This window comes from Salvia hispanica, chromosome 2 (genome assembly GCF_023119035.1).
Source record: "Salvia hispanica cultivar TCC Black 2014 chromosome 2, UniMelb_Shisp_WGS_1.0, whole genome shotgun sequence".
NCBI classification, from domain to species: Eukaryota; Viridiplantae; Streptophyta; class Magnoliopsida; order Lamiales; family Lamiaceae; genus Salvia; species Salvia hispanica.
In genome coordinates this window covers 18,257,166-18,284,770 of record NC_062966.1, presented here as the reverse complement: position 1 = coordinate 18,284,770, position 27,605 = coordinate 18,257,166, and the positions used below count along the sequence as shown (strand labels likewise).

The 27,605-nt window shown below is 33.4% G+C and overlaps 2 protein-coding genes and 1 pseudogene across 2 annotated transcripts; all 3 read left to right on the top strand.

Moving 5' to 3' along the window:
* The first annotated feature begins 6,794 nt into the window (after positions 1-6,794).
* Positions 6,795-8,821, top strand: LOC125204662 (annotated as a pseudogene).
* Positions 8,822-13,821: 5,000 nt separating this feature from the next.
* On the top strand, positions 13,822-17,772 carry LOC125207623 (ankyrin repeat and SAM domain-containing protein 6). Its single transcript, XM_048107034.1, has 7 exons — positions 13,822-14,083; positions 14,395-14,525; positions 14,827-14,864; positions 14,961-15,700; positions 16,369-16,449; positions 16,772-16,834; positions 17,500-17,772. Exons 1-7 carry the CDS (start codon positions 14,030-14,032, stop codon positions 17,554-17,556), a joined length of 1,164 nt encoding a protein of 387 aa, XP_047962991.1. The 5' UTR covers positions 13,822-14,029; the 3' UTR covers positions 17,557-17,772.
* Positions 17,773-22,488: 4,716 nt separating this feature from the next.
* LOC125208089 (zinc finger protein GIS) lies at positions 22,489-23,415 on the top strand. Its single transcript, XM_048107646.1, has one exon. It carries the CDS (start codon positions 22,555-22,557, stop codon positions 23,227-23,229), a length of 675 nt encoding a protein of 224 aa, XP_047963603.1. The 5' UTR covers positions 22,489-22,554; the 3' UTR covers positions 23,230-23,415.
* The last annotated feature ends 4,190 nt before the right edge of the window (positions 23,416-27,605 follow it).

Here is a 27,605-nt window from a genome sequence, read left to right as displayed (position 1 = left end):
GCGGCAAACTATAACAGATTCAAGGTGGCTCGTGTGTGGAAGCCCGGATTTTTTTTTATTATGTTATTTTTATGATTTTTAGTTAATGTACTTTTTTTTATTTAAATAAAATTATTGAATTTTCCCGTATATGTCTCGTAAATTTAATGCAATCGTAATTTTAATTCCGTAAATGTAGTATATTTTGAATTATTTTTATTGCGGCTAGCCTATGGCTGGCCTAAATCTGATGTGGCAGGTAGATTTTTTAGTGTTGCTGACGTGGCAGGGAAGAGAATGGCTGGCCTATTGTTGGCCTATTGCTGGCCTAAGCACCATTGCGGATGCTCTAAAAGAAGTAAAAAGAGGACAAAATAAAAAAAGATAGTGAATATATTAATAATTAAATTAAGTTTTATTAAATTAAATATTAAATTTAAAAAGAATATAATAATAAATTATATTATAAAATTATTTGTATATTAATTTTGCTAGTACACTATATTTCTTCCCCTCTCCGTCAACCACTTAACCGTTTTTTACTCCACAAAACAATTAAGGAGTATAAACTAACTTTTCATAAATTTATTCAAATTATCCTTATATTCTAAAAATTAATTAATTTATATAATTTTAATTTGGATCTCTCATGTACATTGTATTTGATTTTATTTCTTTCAACTGCTTTAATTTTTTTGACTTTGGAATATAATCTGAAGTTTGTTATTTCAAATATTTTATGTATAGTATATAACACATGGAGAAATATACAAAGAAAGATCAATACATGATTATTCATACTATTATTGAAATTATATGAATATTCATACTATTATTGAAATTATATGAATGAAAATGTAATTATCTAAGTATATGTTTTGAAAATATTAATTAATGAGTAATACACTTGAAGAATGTGTCATATTTTTTTTTTGTTTGACCACAGGTGTACCGAACCCACCTTCGGCGGAATCCGACTAATCCTGCTCGACCGGGTTTGCGGATTAAGGCCGAAAGTCTCCCAGCGGGTGGTGGAGTTTGAACCCGTGATCTCAAGGTCACCACAGCTCCACGCTGCCAACTGCGCTACAACCCGTTGGTTTAAGAATATGTCATTGACATAGGTGGACATTGAGTGCGACCCTTCTATCATCCAATTACCTCTTATATTATCATTTGATGCACTATAAAATATAAAAAAATATTAATTATAAAATAATTTCATAATACAAGTCTGAAATTTATAGGGTTTTATTGTATAATTTCAACATAGTGTATCAATAGATCCGGTAGTTATATATACAGAAGGATATGTCACATGTTGGTTACCCACATGTTGCTATCATCGGACAACCCTATTATGATATTTTTTAACGCACTAAAAAAATAATAATGAAATTAATATTAAAATAATTTACTCTCTCCGTCCCAGAGAAGATGTCACACTTGAGAAATGGCACGGGATTTTAGGAGATGTTATTTTGTGTGTTAAGTGGTGAGAGAAAATATAATTTTATAATTGATGTGAGAAGGAATTTTTTCCAAAAGAGGAAATGTGACATCTTTTGTGGGACAAACTAAAAAGAAAAGTGTGACATCTTTTGTGGGACGGAGGGAGTAGTAATTAAAATATTGAAAATATAGTGATTTATCATATAATTTCAATTTTTCATGATCCAATCAATCTATGCTATACATTAGAAGATTGCATTATACTCTCTCCGTCCACGAAAATCGTCCCGGTTTGACCGGGCACGGGTTTAAGAAATGTAATGGAAAGTGAGTTGAAAAGGTTAGTGGATTGTGAGTCCTACTTTTATATATTAGTTTTATAATAAAATGTGAGTAGGAATGGGTTAGTGGAATATGAGGTCCACTACTAAAAATGGTAAAAATGAAATGGAACAAATTTTGGGGGACGAACGGAAATAGAAAACTGAGACAAATTTTCGTGGACGGAGGGAGTATCATTTATATGTGCTTGAATCCAACAATATGCCATCATCAAGATCTGTAATATATTACTAATAAGTTTTTATAGTAATATCATACATCCACATAATATCATTCAATGATTATAATTTCTTAATTACATAATCATATTAAAATATTATCAATGTATATATTACTCTATATAAAATAAAAAAATAGTAGACTCTAGCCAAAAAATTCTTAATAAAAGATAAAACAAATTATACAAAGAAATATAATATTAAAGAAATTTAAATGGCATGTTTATTCTTGTACTTGTAATTGTAAACTAATGATTTTTCCGTTTTGAAGATAAACCAATATGTACTAATACTTGCGAAATTAAACCATGAAATTAATAGTAAAATACTAATGGTATAAAAAATATATATGACATAATAAAAGAGTATTTTGTCCAATTTTATCTACGAATGATTGTTCTATCTAAAATTATATTATAAATATTTTAAATAAAATGAATAAAAACTACTCCCTCCGTTTCTTCATAGTTGAGTCATTTTTCCATTTCGAGAAGTTTTTTCATAGTTGAGTCATTTCCATATATAGTAATTTTTTTCTCTTTCTTACTTTACTCTCTCTTACTTTATTCTCTCTACTTTATTCACTTTATACTTTATTCTCTCTACCTTTTCCTCTCTCTTACTTTTTTATCAATTTATTTAACACACCCAACATTCATTTCTAAAACTCTGTGTCGAAAAGTTCCGCCTCAACTATGAAGAAACGGAGGGAGTATTTCAATATTGATTAAAGCTATTTAAATATTGATTAAAAGTAAGGCGTTGTCATACCTTATTGATTACATAGTACTATACACTATCAAATATTGATTATAACTATTAATTTTTGCTATTTAATAATTTTTATAATTAAAAAAATTTATTGATATTTAAAAAATAAAATTTAAAATTTTGTAAAATTAAATCTAATATTGAAATTAAAAAAACAAATTCAGTGAAGGATAACAAAATGGAAGAAGAATGATAATTTTGAAATAATATCAAAGTTAGTACATAACTAAAATAATATCAGATTTAAAATGTTAAAAGTGTAAAAAGACTAAATTGCCCAAACCCCCCAAAATAATATCAAAGGGTATTTTCGTACCAAAAAAAGCCAAAAGGACCAATTTCGAGATAAACCCTTAGTCCAGGGACTACTGGCGATATTTTTAAAGTCCAGGGACTATGGGCGAGATAAACCCATAGTTCATGGACCATTTGTGTAGTTCACTCTTCATTAAAATATGAATGATCATTCTATCTAAAATTTTATTATAAATATTTTAATAAAAGTGAATATTTTTAATAATAAATTCAATTACATAGTAGTATTTTTTAAACAATACTATAAATTAATAAGAAAATTTTTGTAATCTCCTACAGTTACAAATATGGTTAAATTAGTCACAGATATATGTAATTAATGATGCTTCCAAAATTAAATTAAATTAGTCTTGTCCTATTTAAATTTGAAGGTTATTTTGTATATATAATTTTTGTAAATTTATCTTTACTCTTTTAAAAAATAATAGTAATATGATTTGTCGTTAAATAGAGTATAATAATAAGTGTAAAACAACGAACAAAAAGTTCCTAACTTTAACTTTTGAAACACTTCTTTGTAAACAACGTTAACAGTGGAAAATTACCACTGCCATTGACTTCATCTTTACAAACTAAAATTTTCAAATTTTCACTACTTGTAACTCTTGAATTATGACTTTCTATTATTTTTCATAATATTTTAAATATATCCTATATAACAAATTAAAATAACATTTATATTTATATAAGGTTGATTACATAAGAAATTGAAATCAAAAATAATTTTATAAGTAAATTGTAAGACATAAATATTTGAAATATTATTATAAGGATAAAATATACTCCTACATAAACACATATTTTTAATAAAAAATAAAGCATAGTACTATTAGTTTTGGTACCTAAATAATTATGAATTCCCATAAATTGTAAGTCATAACGACCCGAGTTTAACATAATAATAAATAAATTAATAATGATAGTTTCAATGCTTTGAATGTCTAAATAAATTAAATTATGTGTTTAAATTAGAAAAAAACAAAAAGGTTACTGTGTTGTTTAGCATAAAATTATATTGAGTACTAAATACCAGAAGTGTGGAGATAGTTTTTATTTGTAGGTGAAATTTTTGGTGAGGGATGCTTTATTAGAAATAGAGAAAGAATAAATAAAATTTTATATATATATATAAAAAAAGAAGAATTTGGAGAGGTGAAAGATTTTTATCTCTACTCCCTTCTAGAATTGAGGTGAATCGTCTCTCCCATCCCATTCTACATTTTCTTCACTCCCACTGTTACAGAAGGATCGACGGCTGCTCCTCAAGTGAAATTGAGCAAACTCCCCTCATCTCCCTCTTTGTCTTAACATCTCTCTACTCACCCACACACAACACCATCTCTTCTCTGCATTGCCGTCGCTGTCGGCTTTCCGGAAGCTTCCGTCGCCGGATTCCGACAATGTTAGAGTAGACTTGTCTTTCCTTTGTGTAAGCAAGTCCCTCACATTTCAAATTTGTTCAATTTCTACTTCATTTTAAAGCTAGAATTCATAAGTTGGTTCTCCCCAATTTGATTTTAAGTAATTTTAGGTTCAAATTTAATTCTCTGATTGTTTAATAGTTTTTACTAAGTTCTTTTTGAGGAGCGAATAGAATATCATTGTTAAGCATGGTATTTGTGTTTGAATGAAGGGACAATATGAAATCCTCATTAATATTGGAATTTTGATCTGCTAAATTTGTTTTGCCTTGAGAAATTACTTTTCTTATAAGACTTAAATCCAAACTTTGAGAAATATGTATTCTTAGTAGAACACATTTTTGGGACAGCCTATAGTTAATTGTGAGAGAAGACGATTTTTTATGTATTCTTGTTGGAAGATATTCACAATAAGATGGTATTGCATATTTGGGATTTCATTCTTAATGTTGGGACAATGTTGATGGATAAAAGGGAGTTTTTCTTTATGTTAAGCTACTGTGGTTATTTTGAACAAGGATAAAATTATTTTCATAGCTATATGCATTAGCAGCTAAAAGTGACTATAAGAGAATTTCTTTTATGCTTACATTATTTTAGCGTTGGCATTGATAAAGATTACATATTGCAAGGTGATATCGACACGAGCAAAGAGAAGGTGGAAGAACAAAGTGATCCAGGAAAGCAATTTGGATTTCGAGGTAGTGTATTATATAGTAATTTTTTTTATATAACTGGATTAAGTTTATGTGATTGGGTAAGGAATATTTTGGTGATTCAATATGTGAATTGTATATGTGTGTATGACATGAGATGTGATGATATTGAAGGAGTTAACTCGTATATGTATGATATGGAAGGATCGTCGGATATCTGATTATCTGTTTGTTCTGTCTGCACCCTAAAATGGGTGGTTTGATCTGTCTGCTTTGATCTGTCTGCACCCTAAAATGAGTGGTTTGATCTGTCTGCTCTGGTCTGTCTGCACCCTAAAATGGGTGGTTTGATCTGTCTGCATCCTAAGTGGGTGTTTTGATATGATGATCGTCTGTTATCTGTTATTTGTAACTGATCTAATATATGCACCCTCATGGGTGGTCTAATTATCCGCCGACTCATGTATCCTGGTCTCACATTAAGCATTTGAGGTTGTATAATATTTGTAAAATATTTAGTGCTTGATTTATTAAGCTGAGTGGTTGGTTATCATTAACTTGTGGATCTAATAAATTCAACGAAATATGAAAGATGATTCAACGAAATATGAAAGATGAGGATCTAAATTTGATGATTTAGTTGTTTACTTCCAATATCAAGAAACGTATATGGATGTGATGATATTAGCTTTGGAATGACTTCTTGTTTAAAAATAGTGAATGTATAGGTTTCATAACATCTACTTAATTTTGGAAATCAGACTCTACAACTGCAGTTGTGGAAGCTCATCCCTTTCGTTTCATCTTGCAAATTAGGTGAACCAGACTAGCTCCTTTGTTTTATAGCTGCACAAGCCGGGTTACTAGCCAAACTTTTGCATTTTGGGTAATCCTTTTGGGGTTTGCTAAATGTGGCACATTTTGGAAGTGTAATGAACTGTAGACGTTAACATGACTTCCTAATCTTTTGCTAAACTTGTATATTTTGCAAATAGTACAGGTTGTGTGTATGTTAAAAAAAAATGTATATCATGATTTTGGAAACAGATTGATGATTTAAGACTACATGTTATATAATGTTTTTCTTTTCGGGTTTAAGTAAAATGATACATCTTGATATGCATGTATATGAAAAGAGGATTACGGATATTTTTTTTTTCTTTTTCTTTTTTAAAATTTTGAGACCTGTACCGAAATATGGCATTACTTATTTAATTATTAAATTAATTGGGTTAGGGTGCTACACTTACATTGTTCTTAAATAACTTGATAAAGAAAATGTGTCAAAAGATATGTATTTTTATTTCTCTCAAAATCTTAACTCTGAAAAAATGATAACGTGGTCCAACTTAACAAAGAGAAAGCGTCAACGGTTATGTACACAATTACACTATTAAGATCATCTCCATTTATTTACATTAAATCAAAACCAAAAGAATTCATATTTACTAAAAAATAAATAAAGTATGCCATAAAATTCAATTGTACGCATAAATTAGTGGCATTAGAAGGAAGGTCCAAAATATTTTAGAGAATTTCCATATTTAAATCTATATTTGGAGTATTATTTTTGGAGAAATATCCATATTAAAAAATAAAGTGTAAGTATATGGCGAGGAGATCTGAAAAAGAATAAAACGCCTAATCTTGAGCGAGAAGGAGTTGGAAGAAGCTAGATTTGAGAATGAGGAGAGCCAACCATGACAAACTGGATGCCAAGAAAAGCCAGTCGATCACCAAATTCTCGCACAAGTGGCTCAGCAGAAACGCGCCGCCTACCTCTTTCGTTGGCGATTATGAGAGGGAGAGAGAACAGGATTCTGAGCGGAGGAATTGCAAGAGGAAACGCGAGGACGAGAAATTGGCCGAGAGAGAGCGGGAGATTGAGCTTTCTGTAATCAGAGAGCAGTATTTAGGGTCTAACAAACTTAAAAAGAGGGTGATTAAGCCTACCCACAAGTTCCGATTCTCTTTCGATTTGGACAACTCCGAGGATACTTCGCGGGATGTGAATTCGCTCTACCAGAACCCTCACGAGCTGGGATAGACCGGCGGGACCAGAAGAAGCTACGCACTGCTGCGCATCTGGCGCCAGATATTTATGATACGTTTGATATGAGAGTGGACCGTCATTGGTCAGACAAGATGCTCGACGAAATGACTGACAGAGATTGGCGGATTTTTAGGGAAGATTTCAACATTTCTTACAAGGGATCTAGGATTCCTCGCCCTATGAGAAACTGGGAGGAGAGCAAGCTGGGTAAAGAGTTGCTGAGGGAAGTTGAGAGGGCTGGATACAAAACCCCCTCACCCATTCAAATGGCTGCAATTCCGCTGGGCCTGCAGCAGCGAGACGTTATTGGAGTTGCTGAAACTGGTTCGGGTAAAACTGCTGCTTTTGTTCTTCCCATGCTGAATTACATAAGTAGGCTTCCCCCAATAGGTGAGGATAATGAGGCGGAGGGGCCGTGTGCTGTTGTGATGGCGCCTACTAGAGAGCTTGCGCAGCAGATTGAGGATGAGACTCTGAAATTTGCCCATTACTCGGGGATTAAGGTTGTTTCTATTGTTGGTGGTCAGTCCATAGAAGAACAGGGGTTTAAGATTAGGCAGGGATGTGAGGTTATTGCTACGCCTGGACGTCTTCTTGATTGTTTGGAGAGGCGATATGCAGTGCTGAACCAGTGTAACTATGGTCCTTGATGAAGCTGATAGGATGATTGACATGGGTTTCGAACCGCAGGTTGTTGGCGTACTGGATGCAATGCCTTCAAGCAACATGAAACCGGAGAATGAGGATGAAGAGCTCAACGATGAAAAGATTTACAGCGGCTCGCGAGGAAGTACCTGAGAAATCCAGTTGTTGTCAATATTGGCACTGCAGGAAAGGCAACCGACCTTATCACACAGCGTGTTATGATGACAAAGGAGAATGATAAGATGGATAGGCTGAGAAGGTTGCTTGATGAGCTAGGTGATAGGTCTGTTATTGTGTTTGTTAACACGAAGAAGGTTGCTGATAACGTTGCTAAAAATCTGGATAAATATGGGTACAGGGTCACCACATTGCACGGTGGGAAGTCTCAAGACCAGAGAGAAATAAGCCTCGAGGGTTTTAGGACGAAGAGGTATAATGTTCTTGTAGCAACTGATGTTGCTGGGCGTGGTATAGATATACCCGATGTTGCACATGTTATAAACTATGACATGCCTGGGAATATCGAAGCGTACACTTTGACTATGCACGACACAGATGTCTTTTATGATCTGAAGCAAATGCTGATCCAAAACAACAGTTGTATCCCTCCAGAGCTTGCGAGACACGAGGCTTCCAAGTTCAAACCCGGTTCAGTTCCTGATAGACCGCCCAGGCAGAATGACACTGTTTTTGCATATTGAATACTGCAGGTTTTTTGAGTTTGGAATACTGGTGCAGTTCAAGAAGGGATTAGTACTAAAAACGACAACATTTATGGTGTAGGAAGTTAGAGTACATGTTTAGATGGTAATGCTTCTGTTGTCTCTGTATAGCCTTAGTTTACAAATCATGCATCCACTCTGTGATTGCTAACATGTAATCAACCTGCTCTTATTATAACCTCTACATATTTTAAATTAGAAAATACTATTTTAAAGTATTATACATGCGTACATATTTTGGTCGTTGTTGATCTGTTAATTGTTATCAACATATTTTAAATTAGAAAATGTAATCATAAAGTTCAAAATATCCCAAATTGGTATTGACAATAAGTCTTTTGGTCCGAGTTTCTTGAACCGAAAAATCAATGATTCAAAATCGCTTGGATGCTTCACGGTCCTGTTTTGGTTCCGTAAACTATTTGGACTCTTCACGGTCCGGGTCCGGGTCCGGTTTTGCCTCCCAAAAAATGGAACAGATGGTTCTATAATGGGTGTCATCACGAAATATCTAAATAACAATGAATCCTAATTTTATTCAATGAAACTGCATGTCACATATTCTAGCCTTCTAGGTTGGAAACTTGATGTTAATTCTGGAGACTTTATGGTTAAAGACGTGAAAATATAGGAGTGTAAAACAAGCCGTGTCCCTTACAAAATCCGAATGTTTGGTAGGTAGGGGTTAGAGCATCCGCAACGCTGCCTCGTTGCGGTCTCGGTCTCGTCTCGACGAGACGAGACGGCATCGAGACAGCGTTGCGGCTCCCGTCTCGTCTCGACGAGACGAGATGTCTCGATGCCCGACGCGTTCGGAAGAAGCCGGCCTCGAGCTGGCGAGACGACGCGCGCGGCCACGTGGCGCGCGCTAAGCGATGGCGTGACGCCCACTCGCCGGCCCGCGAGTGGGCGTCGGAATTATGACGTCATAAATTTATTTTTTTTAAAAAAAAATTGAAATTCGAAAAAAAAAATTTGTAAATTTTAATATTTAATTATGTATTTTTAATTATGTATTTTTTAATCATGCATTTTTAAATTTTTTAGGCCTTTAAATTGTAATTTTTATTTTATTTAATTATATTATTTTTTAATTATGTATTTTATAATTATGTATTTTATAATTTTTTAGGCCTTTAAATTGTGATTTTATTTTATTTAATTAAGTGTGTTTTTATTAATTGAATTTGTTGGAAATAAAAATTAAAAAATGAAATTGAATGAATAGTTAAGAGATGGATAAGAGATGGTTAAGAGATGGAGGGATGCAGGTATTGTGTCTTAGTTAAGAGATGAGCTGAAAAGTACAGTAGGGCTTAGGTCTGTCAAATTGGGTACCCGCGGATACCCGATCCGAATTTTTCGGGCACCCGATCCCGAAATTCTCAAAATCCAATACCCGATACCCGACCCGAATTTGATTTCGGGTACCCGGATACCCGACTCGGGTATCCAGTCCCGAAAAATCGGGTATCCAGTCCCAATTGTGATTTTGATTTTTTTTTTTGAAAATTAACTACAAACTTTTAGATTTATTTAATACTCTATTATTTAATTCAAATTTAATACAAAGTTGAAGTACTAATATTCAAGTAAAAATAACTACAAACTTTTAGAAATACGAAATTCTTATAGTAGCTCGAATTTAAGCCTACAAACTTTTAGGAATACAAAATTCTTGTAGTATTTTGAATTTAAAAGAAAAATAATTACAAACTTTGAAAATTACAAAATTCATAAGTTATACATATTAACATCTTTCATTCATCCACAATAAGTCAATAACCATCAAAATTCATAAGTTCAAACATTCATCCTTTATAAATATCACAATTCAATAATTCATAAGAATCAAGATCTAACAATAATATCATCAAAAAATTCAAAATTATAAATATCACAAGTCAATGAAATTAAAATGTAATTAAAAAATTAAATTACATATCTTATATGCTAACTATTAAGTATTAATTAAATTATAGTTAAGAAATTAAATTACATTTAATTATAATAAAAATATAATTTATTAATTTTAGAAAATAAATCGGATAAATCGGATAATTCGGGTATACCCGATCGGATATCGGGTAACCCGATACCCGATAATCCAAAATTCTCACTACCCGATCCCGATCCGATACCCGAAAAATCGGATTTCGCGTATCCAATTATCCGACTTTTTCGGGTTTGGATATCGGGTATTCAATACCCGATATCCATTTTGACAGGCCTAGTAGGGCTCATAAATAGTTAAGAGATGAGACGGTTAAGAGACAGCGTTGCGAATGGCCTTAGGACTGTAAATGGGGCTTGTTAAAACTAGGAGGAGAATAAAAGCGGATGTGGTGATGGACTGATGGCAAACAATTTCAAGTGAAGTAACTTTTAGAGTCAAACAAAAAGGTAGAAAAAGAGGATAATTATGAATATTTAATTGTACTGTCTACAAAGTCAAAATAAAATTTGCCTGTAATCTTGATAAACCCCATTATTTTACCCATTAATTGCTCCCAAATTTCCGTTGCTCTTACTCTTTCAATGTTTTATTTGTTTAATTTGTACTGTACGTTTCCTTTTTTTTGGATAGGACTCTGTCAATACTTTTATCATATTTTAACTTTTTACTACAATTACTTTTATAATATTATATTTGATAAATGACTTTTCATTCTATTAACTTATTTTAATCACATTTTATTATAAAATTAATATATAAAAATTTCACTAATTTTTACTATCATTTCCCTTTATACTCAATTTCATGAATTTGGAGTCAGGTCAATCTGTGATAATTAATAACTCATACAAAAATGTTGAAATCCCAATCTTAAGAGCCGCACACATCCCGGTCCGACAATATTGTGAGGGGTGTTAAATCAGGATACACAGTGACCCGCAAAGAGGGAGGGCTTAACCCACTGTCTGCCAGAAGCCCACCTCCCAATGCCTCACACTTGTTCCTGAGAGGTGTTGCAACTACACGACAGTAGTGGGATTTGATCCTTGGCCGATCATACAAATCTGTCCCTCCGGAATCAACTGTACTTTGGCCCTGCAGACGTGATAATTAATGACTCACATAGAGAGTATATGTTATATTTTCATTTTTGTTCGTCCTGTAAACATAGTTCATTTCTATTTTTAGTAGTACCTTTTTTTCTTTCTTTCTAATGAATTAGTATATCACATTCTCCATTAACAATATTTCACTTATTTTTTCTTTCTAGTTTTTTCCTACTCACCAATTTCTTAGTTTTAAAAATCTTTGTGTTTCAAAAGTATTTATTTTTATGGGAGGAGTATTTTATGAAAAGATAAAACACACCCGTATATATAAGGGAGAAACAGCACTAATAATGGTGTCTTCCAATCTCAGCATAATTTCATCATTAGTACCTCACTTCCATCATCTAAAGATGACCCCTTTTTGCCTTGTTATTTCCATTGAACCACCCATCTGTTCTTCTTCCTCAACCGCAAACATCAAGCCCCTTAAATGGAGCATAACCGGTACACATTGGAAAATGAAGAATTTTATTAAACTTGCATAGCTTCTGATGGCTTTCTTTCAATCGAGAAGAAGAAGAAAAAGAAGAAACCCTAGTTTCTACTTGGAAATACATGAGATAAAGGTTTTGTTTCTTCAACTTAATTACTCTCTGGGGAATTGAAGCTTCACGGTCCGATTATTTGTTTTCAGCAAAGCAAATCTACCTATTTAGTTCGAAATCGTAATTTCTAGCGTGTCTGCGTTTACTTTGTAATTAGTTGTAGGTCTATATAAATTTGGTTGGTTTACTATATATGAAGATTTTCTTATTCTCTCTCTAGATCGATACCTCTATTTCTCTATATTAGTTCCATGATAGCTAGTTTTTTGAAATCAGAAATATTTTCTGTTTCAACAATCGAAACGGTGAAATCCAGTTGATCCTTGTTGAGACTTGAGACAAAATCTTCTGAAAACTATCTATCCATCCATCAATCTATTCGAACTGTTGGAATATCCTAGTTAATTAGGGTTTGATGAAATATGTATATTCGTCTTCTGTTGTTTGAGATATTCCTCCTGTTGAATAAATGGCAGATCATACTTTTTTCTTGCTACTGTTTGATATCAAATGAGATCTATTGGTGGAGTTCTTCGTAGATCAATTAAATTGCGTTTGCTTTCATCCATCACTAAATTGCACTATAAGGAACTAGCTGTGGAGAATTAATTCAGCTGCGATTATTTCAATAAATTCAACTCGCAAATAAAAATGAAGAAAGAACGCTTCAATAAATTTTTGCAGATTTAGCTCGGTTTTCCATTTGTAAAAATATCATCATCATTCATCAATGGTTAGCTGAAAAGAATAATGCTGTCGAAGCTTTTGGAGATAATGTTTTAGGGGTCATTAATATGTAATGCCAAATATATGGTGGATATTTCTGGCAAGAAATCATTGTGCCTGCTGATTAATAGTAAATAATTTACCGTAAACTGGTACTAACACTAATGATTATCAGGACTATATCCACCCATTTATTCTTGCATATGACTGATTAATTACATAAATTGTCAACCACTTCATACCATCCACAGTTCCACACTTATTATGCATATATATGTTTTCTTTATTATAGTGCCCTGTTTTTATACAACAATAATAGTGTTTATACAGTATACAAGAGAAATATAATAATATAACTAAAAGTTAATTATAATATGTAAAATTTTATAAATTAATTAAAAACAATTTTCATTTTGAAAATTTGTAATTTATTTTCGGGTTGCCTGTTATTTGATCATCACTTTTAGTTGTTTCAGACCATTACACTCTTAATTTCACAAAAAATAAGTCTAAGGACGTTTTTAGTCGATTAAGAATGATAATTTGTATTTCTAAATACACCACCTATATTTTAAAATTCATTTTCAATATTGTTCCCAACCATGGACACAAAACAAAAGCTTTTCTGAAAAACAAAAAATTTCAAGTTTAATGAATAATTGTGTATTTCTTTTTCGACAGAAAATTTTATACAGCATTGGACCTTACAATTTACATGTCAAAATAGTGTGACATGTACGAATACAAATTTTATTTTTTATTTTTTAATTTTTATTTTATATTTTATTTGAGTAGCACTTTGTAGTGTTTACACAAATTTAGGTAGCCCAAATCGAAGCCCATATAATAGGCCCAAACTCGTGGTTTCATCGCCTACTCGATTTGGGTGTATTTTCAAAATCTTATCGCACGCGCTGCAACATTCACGCGCTACCCAGATCCCTACTTTCGCATTTCCGATTTACCATGATGAAATCTCTCGTTCACTCACAGCGAAGAAGAACCCTAAATATTAAATAATCAGCACCATCTGTTTGATTGGGGGGTTCTGGATTCTGTTGAAGGCGCATACGTAGTTCAGTTTCCGATTCAATCTTCCGACGATTTTGGAGGGTTAAATGTCGGAGGCTTCTAGGTCTCGGGTTACCATCACCCTGGGACGCAGCGGGCAGGTAATTTTGTTGTTTATTGGTTGTCTAATTTCAAGCTTTCATTAATTTTCCTTTCGAGCTGTGGAATTTTTTGTTCGGGAAAATTGCTACTTTTGTCAATTGTGATGTTCGTGATTTACGATACGGCATTAATCCGCCGAGTCGGTTTATGTGTATTTACTTGCTTTAGAACAACTTGATTGTGCATAGTGAGATGCTAATGTAGTTTACAATTTGAAGAGAAGAAAAAGGTTTAATGCAATATGCTTCTCGGATGCATATTCGAAGCCGTTGCATTATGTGATGTTATTGTGATTCTTCCTTTGCTGTAGGTTGTGAAAAGACCTGGAAGTTCATTGGCTAGCACTTTCACTGATGAGCATCCACCTGTAGGAAGCAAAAGGCCAGTTCGAGAGAGGCTTGGCAGTAATGTTGATTCATCTTCTGAAGATAATCATAAAAGGTCTGTTTCTCGTGTTTATCAACCATTCACGGTTAACGGATTATGATTCGTTGTTCTTATTAGAAATTGGCAACAACTCTTTCATAGTAAACAAGTTCACTTTGCTGGGCAAACTGGCTTCTTGGTGTGCATAGTATGCAGCCTTTGGAATGTTGTAATAATGATTGGCTACTAAAAGGGACCTCATAAATTGTCAGCATGAAAGAAGAGGTCTTAAATTATTATGAAACTGAAAGCTAATAAAATAGTAAATCTTTGTTTATTAGAAACTACCTTTAATTTTTGCAATCATGTTATGCAGGCTGCGGAAAGATGGCAGGCCTGCAGATGATTTTGATGGTAACTAGCTTGTCTTTGTATTTAAGATTCTTCAATACTCATTTGGTTTTGGTTGGTGAATAATTTTTAAATTTGGTGATTTCAATTGAATAAAAGACATGCATCTTAGTAAGGGTGATCTTCGGTACAAAATCATGCAAAAGAAAGGACTGAAGCAAAATCAAAACGGCCAGCAGAATGGTGGGGATCTCCGCAACATTTTATCAAGGCCTGCTCAATCTTCTATGAATAGTGTAGCTGCAAGGGACAGGATGCCCGAGCCAAAAGACACTAAAATGCGTTTTCCGGAACCAAGAGATGGCAGGCAGCACTTTACAGAGACAATGGATGGCAGAAGTTTAACACCTGTAGCAAGGAATGCTAGCATGCATATTCCTGAATACAGGGCTGGGCATGCTCCTGATCCAAGAAAACAACACATTCTGGAAATGGGGGATGGTGGAAGAAGCTATTTTGAGGCACAGAATGCCAGACGTCCTATGCCAGAACATAGACCTTCAACTACTGTGACCAGAATGGACTCTGGGATTACTTCTTATTCTCCCTGGACATTGGACAGTTTAAGGCGAAGATCACCTGATGAATCTTTATCAACTTCTAGAGTTCTTACTGCACCAAAGAAGGATGAAATTTTGCCGAGAAGATTTGCAGCTACCTCATATGACGATTCTAGGACAAGCACATATATGAGTAAAGATGCTTTTGATATTTCAAGGCCCATGAGTTCGTCTCTCATGACTAAAAGGGCTCCACCTGTAGGGCAGATGAAGTCCATGACACCAGTGGCCTCCTCACTTCCTCGGTCTGGGAGTTTCATGCAAAAAAGTTCATATGTGGTTAGTCTTCTTACTATTATGTTTAACCCATTAGTCTTTGTGCCATTTCTGCAGATCTACTATGTAGTTTATTTATTTGAACAAGCTTTTGCTTAGATATTATGTTGGAACTGCTATAAGCCTGGGTTGGAATCAGACTACAAGGCACCAAGAAAGTTGAAGGGGCATTTGATGATGAAAGCCTTGGATAGTTTCTAAACCTAGAACTGGTGCTTATTAACAAGTATCAATGTCGGTGTATGATTGCGAATATGATTCAACATGATGGTCACCCACCTGTCTGAATAGTCTGCCCTTTTGGTAACATAAACATATAAGTATGCGAGTCTTCCTCTTGGAACATACTGAGGACCAACTTCGTCACTTCTGTTGTATGGAACAAAACCGTTTAGGGCACCTAGTTTGTTAGGTTGCTCTCTATTGTGGCCCCGCAGTGTGGTTCTTCTTAAATGGACTTAAGAATTATCTTATTCAGTTTATGCCACTTTTGTCTTCCATTGCTATAAAATTTCTTGCCCTAAGCAGTCAGAGGTTTATCATCTCTGGTCCCTTTATTAATTGATGAAACTAACAATTTCTCAAAAATACTGAAGGCTTAGTTTTTGAAGTTTGTTATGGTTTTCTTGCAAAGTCCATATTTCTCCTCTCATTGGCTTTTGTACTTGCAGGTGGATGATGAAGTCACAGTAGACAGGTTCTTGCATACATTGGGTCTTGAAAAATTTACTGTTATCTTTAAGGCTGAGGAGGTACGTAATCTTTTGTGATTTCTGTGACTTCCCTGCACATTCAGTTCCCAATGCTAGCTATCTTTTTACAGCATGGACGTGGAGTCTGTCTAAGAAACTAAAATAAGAGATACAAAGAAAGAAAATTCACCTCCTCCCCTTGGGGTATGAAAAAAAAGAAATGTCTTTTTACTGGAGCTTGTAGAATATTGTTGGTGACTGTTAGAAGGGTGTATGGCTGTATGCCTGTTGGGCAGCTATAACCTTGTAGGATCAGTTTGTTTACCAAATCAGGAAGTATGATAATCCGGTTAATTAACTAACATTTGATACTTTCCTGCAGGTGGACATGTATTCTTTGAAGCGAATGACTGAAAGAGACCTTAAGGAGATGGGAATACCTATGGTAACCTCCCTAACCAAAAAGTGCTTTTTGTGTATAACACCTTATTGGTAGTGTAATTTAGAAGTGAGTTGTGTGCTTGTTCATTGTTATATCTAACTGATATTGTTTGATAGTATTTATAGTTTTTCTTTTTGATTCATTTTGGGTGGAGGGGAGGAAACACATACCCTTTTTTTTACCATGTGATGAAAAACCCACTTTTAATATATGACAATGTCTCATCTCATCTTGGATATCACTCCCCCAATGTAAAAAAAGAGAGCCTAGTTTACACGGAAAATCTAACATCTTAGAATTTCTATATACGTCTGTTCCGAACCTTTCCAAAATAACATGCTGTATGTAGTTCTGTGTTTGTGGTCTGCTTGAACTTTTCATTGTTCTAAATGCTCTAAATGACATTTCAGTATTCTCTAGTGCATTGATTAACCATATTTGGGCATGTGGGGCTGCTACCATCAAGACAAATTTAGACACGCATCTATTGGGGTACCATCCGGGGTTTAGAATGACATGTTGATGCTTGATTTTTGGGCTTTAGAACTATTAACACCTTATACATGTCCCTCTGGATAAGATATCGTCATAAGTCTAACTGTTAACCATCAATGCCTATTCTCAGTTTGTGTTTTCAGTTTCACCTATATAAGGCTTACTAATTGCAGGGGCCAAGGAAGAAGATCCTACTCGCATTGCAACCTCGTTTGAAGCAACCAGTATGATGCGATCATGTGAAGTGTATGGGGTTACTTGGAGCATCACTGCCGAAAAACATTAGTTGGAGAACTTACCTAGCAGATCCCATACTTTTGTATTTGGCTTCCAAGATACTCATTTTGTTGAGCATTGTTCATACACTGCGATACATTTTTCATCCTTTTTCCATGTAACAGATTCACTTGGGTTGATTTTGTATTTTGATACTCTCCTCTGATGCATATCCCAGCACCATGTGAAAATGTGGTATGTGCCACAAAGCTGCCCTGTTTTTGTTGTGCACTGTCCCTATATTTTGACCAAACTACAGCAACAGTAATTTCTCAGAACTAGTTGTAGTAATTATTTTAAGGGTCCCAACACAGGCACAAGAAGATTGGTGCTTATGCATGTTGTTTTTGGCGTGAGTGATGCAGAATCACAGCTGTATAATCACCTTTATTACATATGATTTTGATAAAGTGCGATTGAATGTAGTGAAAAAGGACTATTGGAGAAGTGAAAGAAGCTGCTTTTAACTGTTGCTAAATATTCTGTGTAAAGAGTGAGTATGGAGTTGACATCTTTTTCATATCTTATCTCAAGAGAGAAAGACTAGGAATCGTCACTATTTTTCTACACCTCGCCTTTTTCATTTCCATCTCTATCCGATCATTTTGTAAAATGATGACGATTGAACTGTTGCTGCAGAAAAGAATTTTCATTTAGCGCTTGAAAAAAATCATGGGTCTGTCTAGTTAGTTGCAGCTTACAACTATGATCAGAATCATTTAACCTAGCATTTCTCGTGTATTTTGGAAGTTAGCCAAATTAGACTTTTTACGTTTGAAGATTCATGCACATTTGAACTCGACCCTTGTGTTTTCAACCATAACTCGATGCCTTATTTAGGAAATATCATGGAACGTGAGGAAAACGAAAAACGGTGGTGATTGTTGTGTAGAAATTGCAATTAAATATTTACATGGATTTATTTTGACCAAGTGATATTGATGATAAGTATTTTGTTGAGTGATTGCAGTGGGTACTACGGCTTATGTTTCACATGGTTACATGTTGACTAATTCGAGTGGATAGTTGATAGATTTGCACTTGTCATGCTCTATATTAAACACTGTTGTATGCACATTCTTGCATAATCCAATTACCATTGGACACACATGTGTGTGTGTAAGAGAGTGAGAGATTGGATGGATTTTATACCACATTAGTACCTCTTTATTATCAAGATTGATTGAATTAGCGAATACTATTATACTCTATTCTCCCTCTGTCCCACAATAATTGTTGTCCCACAATAATTGCTACTCTTATTATGAACATGTTTTCAAGAAATATAAAGAAAAATTAGTTGGAAAAGTTATTAGAATATGAGACCCATTTTTTTATATTAGTTTTTTTAATAAAATATAAGTGAAGTGAGTTAGTGGAATACGGGACCTACTTACCATTTATGGTAAAAATGAAATGCGAAAATTATTGTGAAAAGGACCAAATTGGAAAAGAGTGACAATTACTATGGGACGGAGGGAGTAGTATACAAGTAAGATTTGTGTTTGGTTCACTGAAAGGTTTGCAATATTATTGGGAAAATTTTCCTATTATTTTATGAATACATAAAAGTATTATATCTCTCTAAGTAATGTCGGTTCTTTTTTCGGAGGATAAAATTGGAATAAGAATCAAAGGCATTATGGTGTATAACTGTAATCACTAATGGTTCCAACAGATTAAAATCAAAGGGAATTAAATATAACACGATCAAATTAATAGGCCTAATTTATTTTTGTCTAAATATAGAACTATCAATCGATATATATGTGCATCATGTGAACTGATTTTTGAGAGAGAGACGTGTTAGTAAAAAAAAAGGCTAGAGTTTTGGCAGGCAAATGGGGAAGGAATTTCAAATGAGTTTTGCGATTTCGAATATCTCCACACAGGACAAAACCTCAAACAGTTGATTAACAATTGAACATTAATAACTAGATTATTATTTTAAATTGACGACGTCCTCATCTATAATGTCCTTCGTTTCTTTTATTTTCTTAATTTATCACAAAAGATTCTCCTCCCATCAACTTTAATCCCTAGTTTTATTTAGTGCAGTTAAGTGTCAATCTTGGCTTTCTTAATTTCAAATATCATCCTTGTTGATAATTAGCATTAGTTTTAAACGTAATCAATAATAATGATGGTAGAAAAATTCAATACTCTGTACCTGCATTGACTTGAACACCAACTACAAAAATTAGCCAATAACTTTGCTTGATTGACGAGTGGATAACTGGATATATTCATTTAGATAACTAATGCGCCAATGCAATAAAAGATAATTGCTTATGTAATGTATGAATATAATTTTAGTAATTTCGGTATCAAGTTACTGTCATGAATGGAGAAATGTATATAAAAATTATATAATTAGAGATTACTCCGTATTTCATAGAGGTTGAATAGAAAATAGATTGATGTGCGCTATTTTTTAAATACTTAAATTTGGCCGATTGTATGATATGATTCAACTTGAAGCTTAAATACACACTACTATATACCCATAAATCCTACTGTGTTATTTTTACTTTCAGATTTCTTCAAAATAAGATTGTTTGCTAATTAATTTAGAATAAATCCTACTGGGAACTATATCACTTTTATGTGATGTACACAAAAGTTGAAAGACAACCATGCACCAATTATATGACGATATTTGATTTTAAAGTTTCAGAATGCATATAATTAAGAATCTTGATTAATACTAATATCATATAAGAATCTTGATTAATATATCATCTTATAGTGTTTTAGTTACCAAATGATAATATTTTAATTTTACATCTATTGAGGGAAATCGGGAATAATATATAGTTAGTTAGATCGGTTATAACAATACAATACTACTCCTACAATTTAATCTTGGTAACCTATTCACTAATTAATTGCGTGAGAATGAAATTGAGTTTGTGAAAGTAGGACAAAAAACATACTGGAGTACTATATGGTGCAACTTTTCCAAAGCGATATACTTCTCTTCCAAGCGATAACATTACATGTATAATTAACTACTTCATTAATGCTAATTATCAAAGACATGATTAGTGTGATGTTTGGACGCCTTTCATCAATTAAATCAAAGTTATATCATATCAAATCAGGATCTTCCAAAACTGACTCTTAATATTTCTATTTATTTGTTACTTCACGTTTTTTTTATTTTACCTAAACCGCTATGATACAATGAATATGAAAATTAGTTTCTTGGGGAGGAGAACCACAATGGCCCACCTTTTTCTATCAAATCAGATTAGATTGAGGAAAATGAGAAGAAATCAATCACGAGAAAATTACCCACCCACCCACCCTAACCCTAGCTACCTCTCCTTAGACTTCCTAGAGCAAGAACAATTGTATTGATAGAAAATATAATTGAAACAACATTTGATTGAATGAGAGAGAATAGTGAAGAGAAAATGCAATTGCCAATATATTATTGATTAAATTAATCAAAAGAATTGGTGCAACCGGCCACGGAGAATATCAGTTCACTGTATATATGTAATTAATTAAATAGTGAATACTGTAATTCAAAATGATTGAGAATAGCATGCCTATTTAGAATTTCTTCTCTAAAGCCGGATCAAAAAAAGCAATTGGGAACAAACTAGAAAAAGGGTGAATAAACACTAAATAAACAAAGAGTGGGAATTTGAATTATAATTGATGAGAATGAGAAGATTTATCGGTGGAAGATATAGTCCACCTTGAAGATATATTAAGAGACAATGGAATGACAACACAATCTAAATTTATTTATATACATGCCCCCAAAGCCAAACCTATGTGGGTCCAAATCTCAACAACTGTCCAACCCAAATTCATTTGATTAATACAAGATGATGACTGGATTCACCTTAAACATATGCTTTTGGGGCATAAAATATAGGGTTTTGCTTGCTCTAAGAAGATTTGCTCAGATTTGGTTGAAGACCTTAATCATTAAATTATATATAATTTTTTCTTACATCATTGCCCACTTCTTGATATTCCTTTGTTTAGCGAACTACTCTAGCTCTAACCCACTTTTTTTTTTTTTAATTAATGCATCCAAGAAACATGGTCAAGATTAAAACATGTAGAATATTATATTTGTCATTAATTTTACTTTGATTTATTTATTGCGGAATTAGTGTGTGGATTATCATGACGAACCTTCGGTTAAGTGCTGAATAATCAAAAGCTACAGTGATAATCAATCAATCAATAATATTGTAATGTGTGGGACTGTAGAGGATGGGACTTGACACCTGAACATATTTAGTTAATCAAGATTTTTCTAGTTTGTTTATTAGCTTTGGTTAGAGAATAAATGATTTATCCATGAACCCACTAATTAGTTGGTCAATCAAAGTAATATTTTTTAATGAATTTTTTAGTAGAGTGTGGTAGATTTGTTGCAAAGCTAGATCGCCATCCTTCCAGGTGATTGCATCCCCATCTTTCTTTTGACTTTTTCCCCCATTAAATAATGATATTCACTATTATTTTAATAAAAGTTAACCCATTTTTCCACCTCTCTAAGCATGGAATATTTGTGTTATTTTTTTTGAATTTGATCAAGTGGTACCATAACTGTACACTTACAATAATTTATTTAAAGTGGTTACGAAACATGGAATTCTTTCTTAAATTAGACACACACTGAATCCTCTTTGGTGGGAAGAAAAAAATTAAAGCTTCAAGTGTACCGTTTATTAAACAATATCTTAGCATCAGACAAATTAACTTCCCTTATCTGACTATTCCTTTTTATCCTTTATTTTTTGTTGACCTTTCTTTCCTATATACAATTATTAAAACTATTCCTATTTTGGAGATACAATGCATACTCTATAACCAATAGCATATTTCTTTGCTATATAAGAAAGGGCACAACATTATCATTTCAACACACACCTTCCAACTCTCCCTTCTCAAATTCATAAATATTATTTCAATTCAAGATCATGGGAAAAAATAGTGCCTACTCTTCCTCCCAAGAAAATTCGAATTGCAATAAAAAGCTAAAGCTATTCGGAGTCGAGCTCGATCAATCTGATCACGATGCCAACAACAACAACAACAAAGGGTGGTCAGATCGCGACGAGAGTGTCAACTCGTCAGGCTCCTCCACGGTGACCGACAAAGCGGGCCCCACCGAGGCGGAGGACAGGAAATTCGAGTGCCAATACTGCTTGAAGGCGTTTGCAAACTCGCAGGCTTTAGGAGGGCACCAAAATGCACACAAGAAGGAAAGGCTGAGGAAAAAGAGGCTGCAGCTTCAAGCAAGAAAGGCCAGCATCAATTGCTACATTCAACCTTTTTACTACAACAACAATAGTCAAAATAGTTATGGATCAAATTCTGCATGGTTTTATGATCCATCATCCCATCCTCCCGAATTTTCAGCTTACGAGGATCAGCAGCCGCAGATCAGCTTTAGCGGTCCCGAGATCTCAAGATCATGGGCCGGGGTTGACCGTGTTTCACTTCATCAAGACACGCGTGCGTTTAGTCTCACGCATGCTTCAACGAGGCCCCTCATAATCAACAAGGGTTCATCCTTGCCTAATTCAAATAAGAATTGTACCAGGAAGAATTTGGATCTTCAATTAGGGTTGAGTTTACAGTCTACAATTTGAATTTATACGTTACTTTCTTTCTTTCTATATCTATATATATAGGGATAGGGCCTCATTTTTCTTCAAAATTAGGGGTGTGAAAGCCCAAAATTTATCTTTTAAGTTAGGGTTTGCAACTGTGTAGCTCTTTAATTTGAAGAGGAATATGATGAATTAATGAAAAGATGCATAGTTGCTTATGATCAACTTTTGAATGCCATTTTTTCTTTGTTATGATTATATACGATCGTTTTTATTTTATGTTATGTCGCAATATATATTAATTTTTATATTAAATATTCTTTATTTAACTATATGGAGACGCAAACATAATCAGCGAATTTTTTCTCGCTTTTATAGCTGGTATTATTTTAATAATGGATGGAAAAAACACGAGAGATGTGAATTCGTTGTTACTCCATGTTTTAATATGGAAGGAAATTTTAATATAAATGTTGCCGTGTGAAATAGCATATGGTATGTAATTGATATAATGCCATATACCACAACAACAATAATTAATAAATTTTTCAGAATAGTTATAATAATACATGCTTAAAAAAATAAGGTTGCTGGTAGCTAGTTAAGCTACGCCCAGGGACGGATCTAGAAAATGATCATAGAAGGGGCAAAAATACATGTGGGGATATTTGAAGTGCTTGAGAAGGAGCATTTAAAGAAGAAACTAATATTAATTTTTTTCTACAATAGAATTTATACATAGATATAAAATTTTGAGGGAGGGCATTTGCCCCTCCTCCTTGCACATTAGATCCGTCCCTGGCTATACCCATCAGATCAGGAAGCTAGCATATAGTATATACATTCTCCGATCACACTATATATGTCAGACTATTATTTATGTATCATACAACATTCAACTTGGTCTGGTTTTAATATTCACGGAAAATAAGGAAGAGGTAGACTATAAGTATAGGCTATAGCATAGAGGAGTGATCAAGGTCTAACTAATTTTAATTGTATAACTAAAGAACAAATTTCAGCCACACATCATAATAATCCATATTAATCTATATGTTGAACCAAACGTCCATATTTAATAAAGAAATAAGTGAGTAGGGGCATTTTTGGAAATAATAATTTGTCTCATATTTCATATGGATCGTGATTTCCATAGGATATTCCAGATGATTCTGATATCATTCCAAATTTCACGATCAACTTCATCCCAGATTTCATGATGAATTCTTCCTCATATTTTGATTTTTTTCAACTAACAATCAATACTGCATTAGATTTCACTCAAATTGCGATCGATTCTACGTTAAATTTTCACATGAATCGCAATCAATTCTAATTTGCTCAACTTGCGATCAATTCTGAAACAGATTCAATCTCAAATTGAGATCGACTCTACCTCAAATTACGACCAGCCTCTGATTTTAAAATTTGATCAGAGTCTATGGCTAATAGATTTCACGTCTTCAATTGAATGTGGTCGATCATCCCAAAGCTGCCAGAATTGCGAACCCATTGTGTAAACTCCATCACGATCATGTGTACTCAATACCAATTCCGGACAAATATTACTTCAATTCAGATTCATCATCTTCGAGAGAGGATGCAGAGAATAACTCTAAAGGAAAATTTTGAACTCATGAATTAATCATGAGATGATTGAAATGGTGCACTTATATTGATGTATATTACCTTTACAGTAAAGTATATTACCAGCACAGTGAACCATATTATGCTTATAGTGATGTAGTAAATCATATTGTTAAGCATACCACATATAGTGAGTAAACATGATCATACAATTTATAATTAGATCACATTGAGGAAGCTGGAATTGCTACATATCAGACGTTGCCAAATCCATTAGGTAAAATAGAGTCGATTTCTTGGGATTTACCACCAGACCGGACTAATCAGGATATGAGAATATACTTCACTATATGAACAATATACATATTATATGCTCAGTATACTTCACTGAAATGAAAAAATGGTACATTATAAGGCATGCATAATATACTTCACTATAATCACAATATACATCACTATATGCACAATATATTTCACTGAAATGAAAAAAAGGGTACATTATAAGGCATGCAGAATATACTTCACTATAATCACAATATACATCACTATATGCACAATATACTTCACTGAAATGAAAAAATGGTACATTATAAGGCATTCAGAATATACTTCACTATAAGCACAATATACATCACTATATGCTCAATATACTTCACTGAAATGAAAAAACTGTACACTTTAAACTATATTCTTCACTAAAATATCAAACATCATATTTTTAGTTCACTGTGTACATGTTTTAGTCCACTAAACGTGAGTTTTATTTCATTATTAGCTTATTATTAGTTCAATTTTTACTAGTTTTTAGTTCAATGCGTACATGTTAAGTGAGTTTTATTTTGTTGCAAACTTGTTTTAGTTCACTTCTTACATATGTATAGTTCATTGCGTACTTGTTTTAGTTCACTACTATAGTTGTTCGCTTCATACCAAAATTTATCAGATCACAATTTTAAGTTGTGAACTATATTTTGTTAAATAATTAACAAGTATCTGAACATAAAGTGAAGTATGTTGTGCATATAGTGAAGTATATTGAGCATAAAGTGAAGTATATTTTGCACGTCTTATATTCTACTGTATTTTTCATTTTCAATGAAGTATATTGTGCATATATTGAAGTAAATTGAACATGCCTTATTGTTTACTATTTTTTCCCTACAGTGAAGTATATTGTGCATATAGTGAACTATTATATGCTTATAGTGAAGTATAATAACTTTACAGTGAATTACAGTGAAGTAAATATGTTCTATAGTGAAGCAAATATGCTCTGCAGTGAAGTAAATAGTCTAACATAATATTGAATTTAATTGAAACGAATGAGCTTTATATTGAACTAAATGATACATATTATGAACCATATCAGTTTCATACAAATGGTCATGAACGCTTGAAGTTTAAAATCATTTTTCCACATCTATCTTCGTGTTGTTGCTACATTCTTGATAATGTTTTGATGTTGTCGCCAAGTTATTCAATGACTCATGGTTTGCATTAATGCAATGCAATTCTGTGCTCTTAGCTTTTGGAGTATTCCCTTGCTGCTTCTTTTAGGCAATACATTTCCAATCTTGTTCCCGCTCACCATAGTAACAATCATCATATACTTCACTCTAAGGTCTATACACTTCACTGAAATCAGAAAACACAAAACACTATAAGACATACATCGTATACTTCACTCTAAGCATAAATTGAATCACTGCAAAGGTAAAATACTTCACTCTTAACATTTATTAGTGCACTATAAACAAGGATCACAAACACTTCACTGAGATGAAAAAAATAGTGCACTATAAGCAAGGTTCACAAACAGGGTAAAACACTTCACTTCACTCTAACCATGGAATACTTCACTCTATGCACATTTTACATCACTGAGATGAAAAAATAGTGCACTATAAGCAAGGATCACAAACACTTCACTCTAAGCACGTTTTACTGCATTGAGATGAAAAAATAGTGCACTATAAGCAAGGATCACAAACACTTCACTCTAAGCACGTTTTACTTCCCTGAAATGAAAAAATAGTGCACTATAAGCACATATCACAAACACTTCACTCTAAGCACGTTTTACTTCCCTGAAATGGAAAAATAGTGCACTGTAAGCAAGGATCACAAACACTTCACTCTAAGCATGGAATACTTCACTCTAAACACGTTTTACTTCACTGAGATGAAAAAATAGATCGCTATAAGCATGCATCACAAACACTTCACTCTAACCATGAAATACTTCACTCTATGCACATTTTACTTCACTGAAATGAAAAAATAGATCGCTATAAGCATGCATCACAAACACTTCACTCTACATGAAATACTTCACTGAAATGAAAAATAGTGCACTACAAGCACGGATCACAAACACTTCACTCTAACTATGGAATACTTCACACTAAGCACGTTTTACTTCACTGAAATGAAAAATAGTACACTATAAGCAAGGATCATAAACACTTCACTTTAAGCACTTCGAAATTGGTAGGACAACTTACATTTTGAAAAATCTTTCTGATTTGAGTCCATTATTCGACGACGGAATGAGAGAATTGGATGTTGAGGAAAACGAAATGAGGCGACGACGACGGCGGAGTGAATCGGTGTTGAGGGTGAGAATTTGAGGTTTAGATAAGAGGAGAAGAGCGATGGCAGGCAAAAGGAGAATTTGGAAATGAGAGAAATGAGCGTAGTAGCGCACACCGACAGTACAGTCGCGGTGAGGAGCTGAGCGACAGAATTATTACAGAAACACCAAAGAGACGGAAGAGAAGAGTGAGAGTGAACGCAGTAGAGGAGGCGACGAAGATCGATGACGACGA

What these genes read in the sequence shown, in the direction of transcription:
- LOC125207623 (XM_048107034.1), top strand. Translation starts at nt 14,030, where the DNA reads ATGTCGGAGGCTTCTAGGTCTCGGGTTACCATCACCCTGGGACGCAGC. An exon ending in TCTGAAGATAATCATAAAAG is followed by an intron (nt 14,526 to 14,826) that starts GTCTGTTTCTCG and finishes CATGTTATGCAG; the next exon opens with GCTGCGGAAAGATGGCAGGC. An exon ending in TTATCTTTAAGGCTGAGGAG is followed by an intron (nt 16,450 to 16,771) that starts GTACGTAATCTT and finishes ACTTTCCTGCAG; the next exon opens with GTGGACATGTATTCTTTGAA.
- LOC125208089 (XM_048107646.1), top strand. Translation starts at nt 22,555, where the DNA reads ATGGGAAAAAATAGTGCCTACTCTTCCTCCCAAGAAAATTCGAATTGC.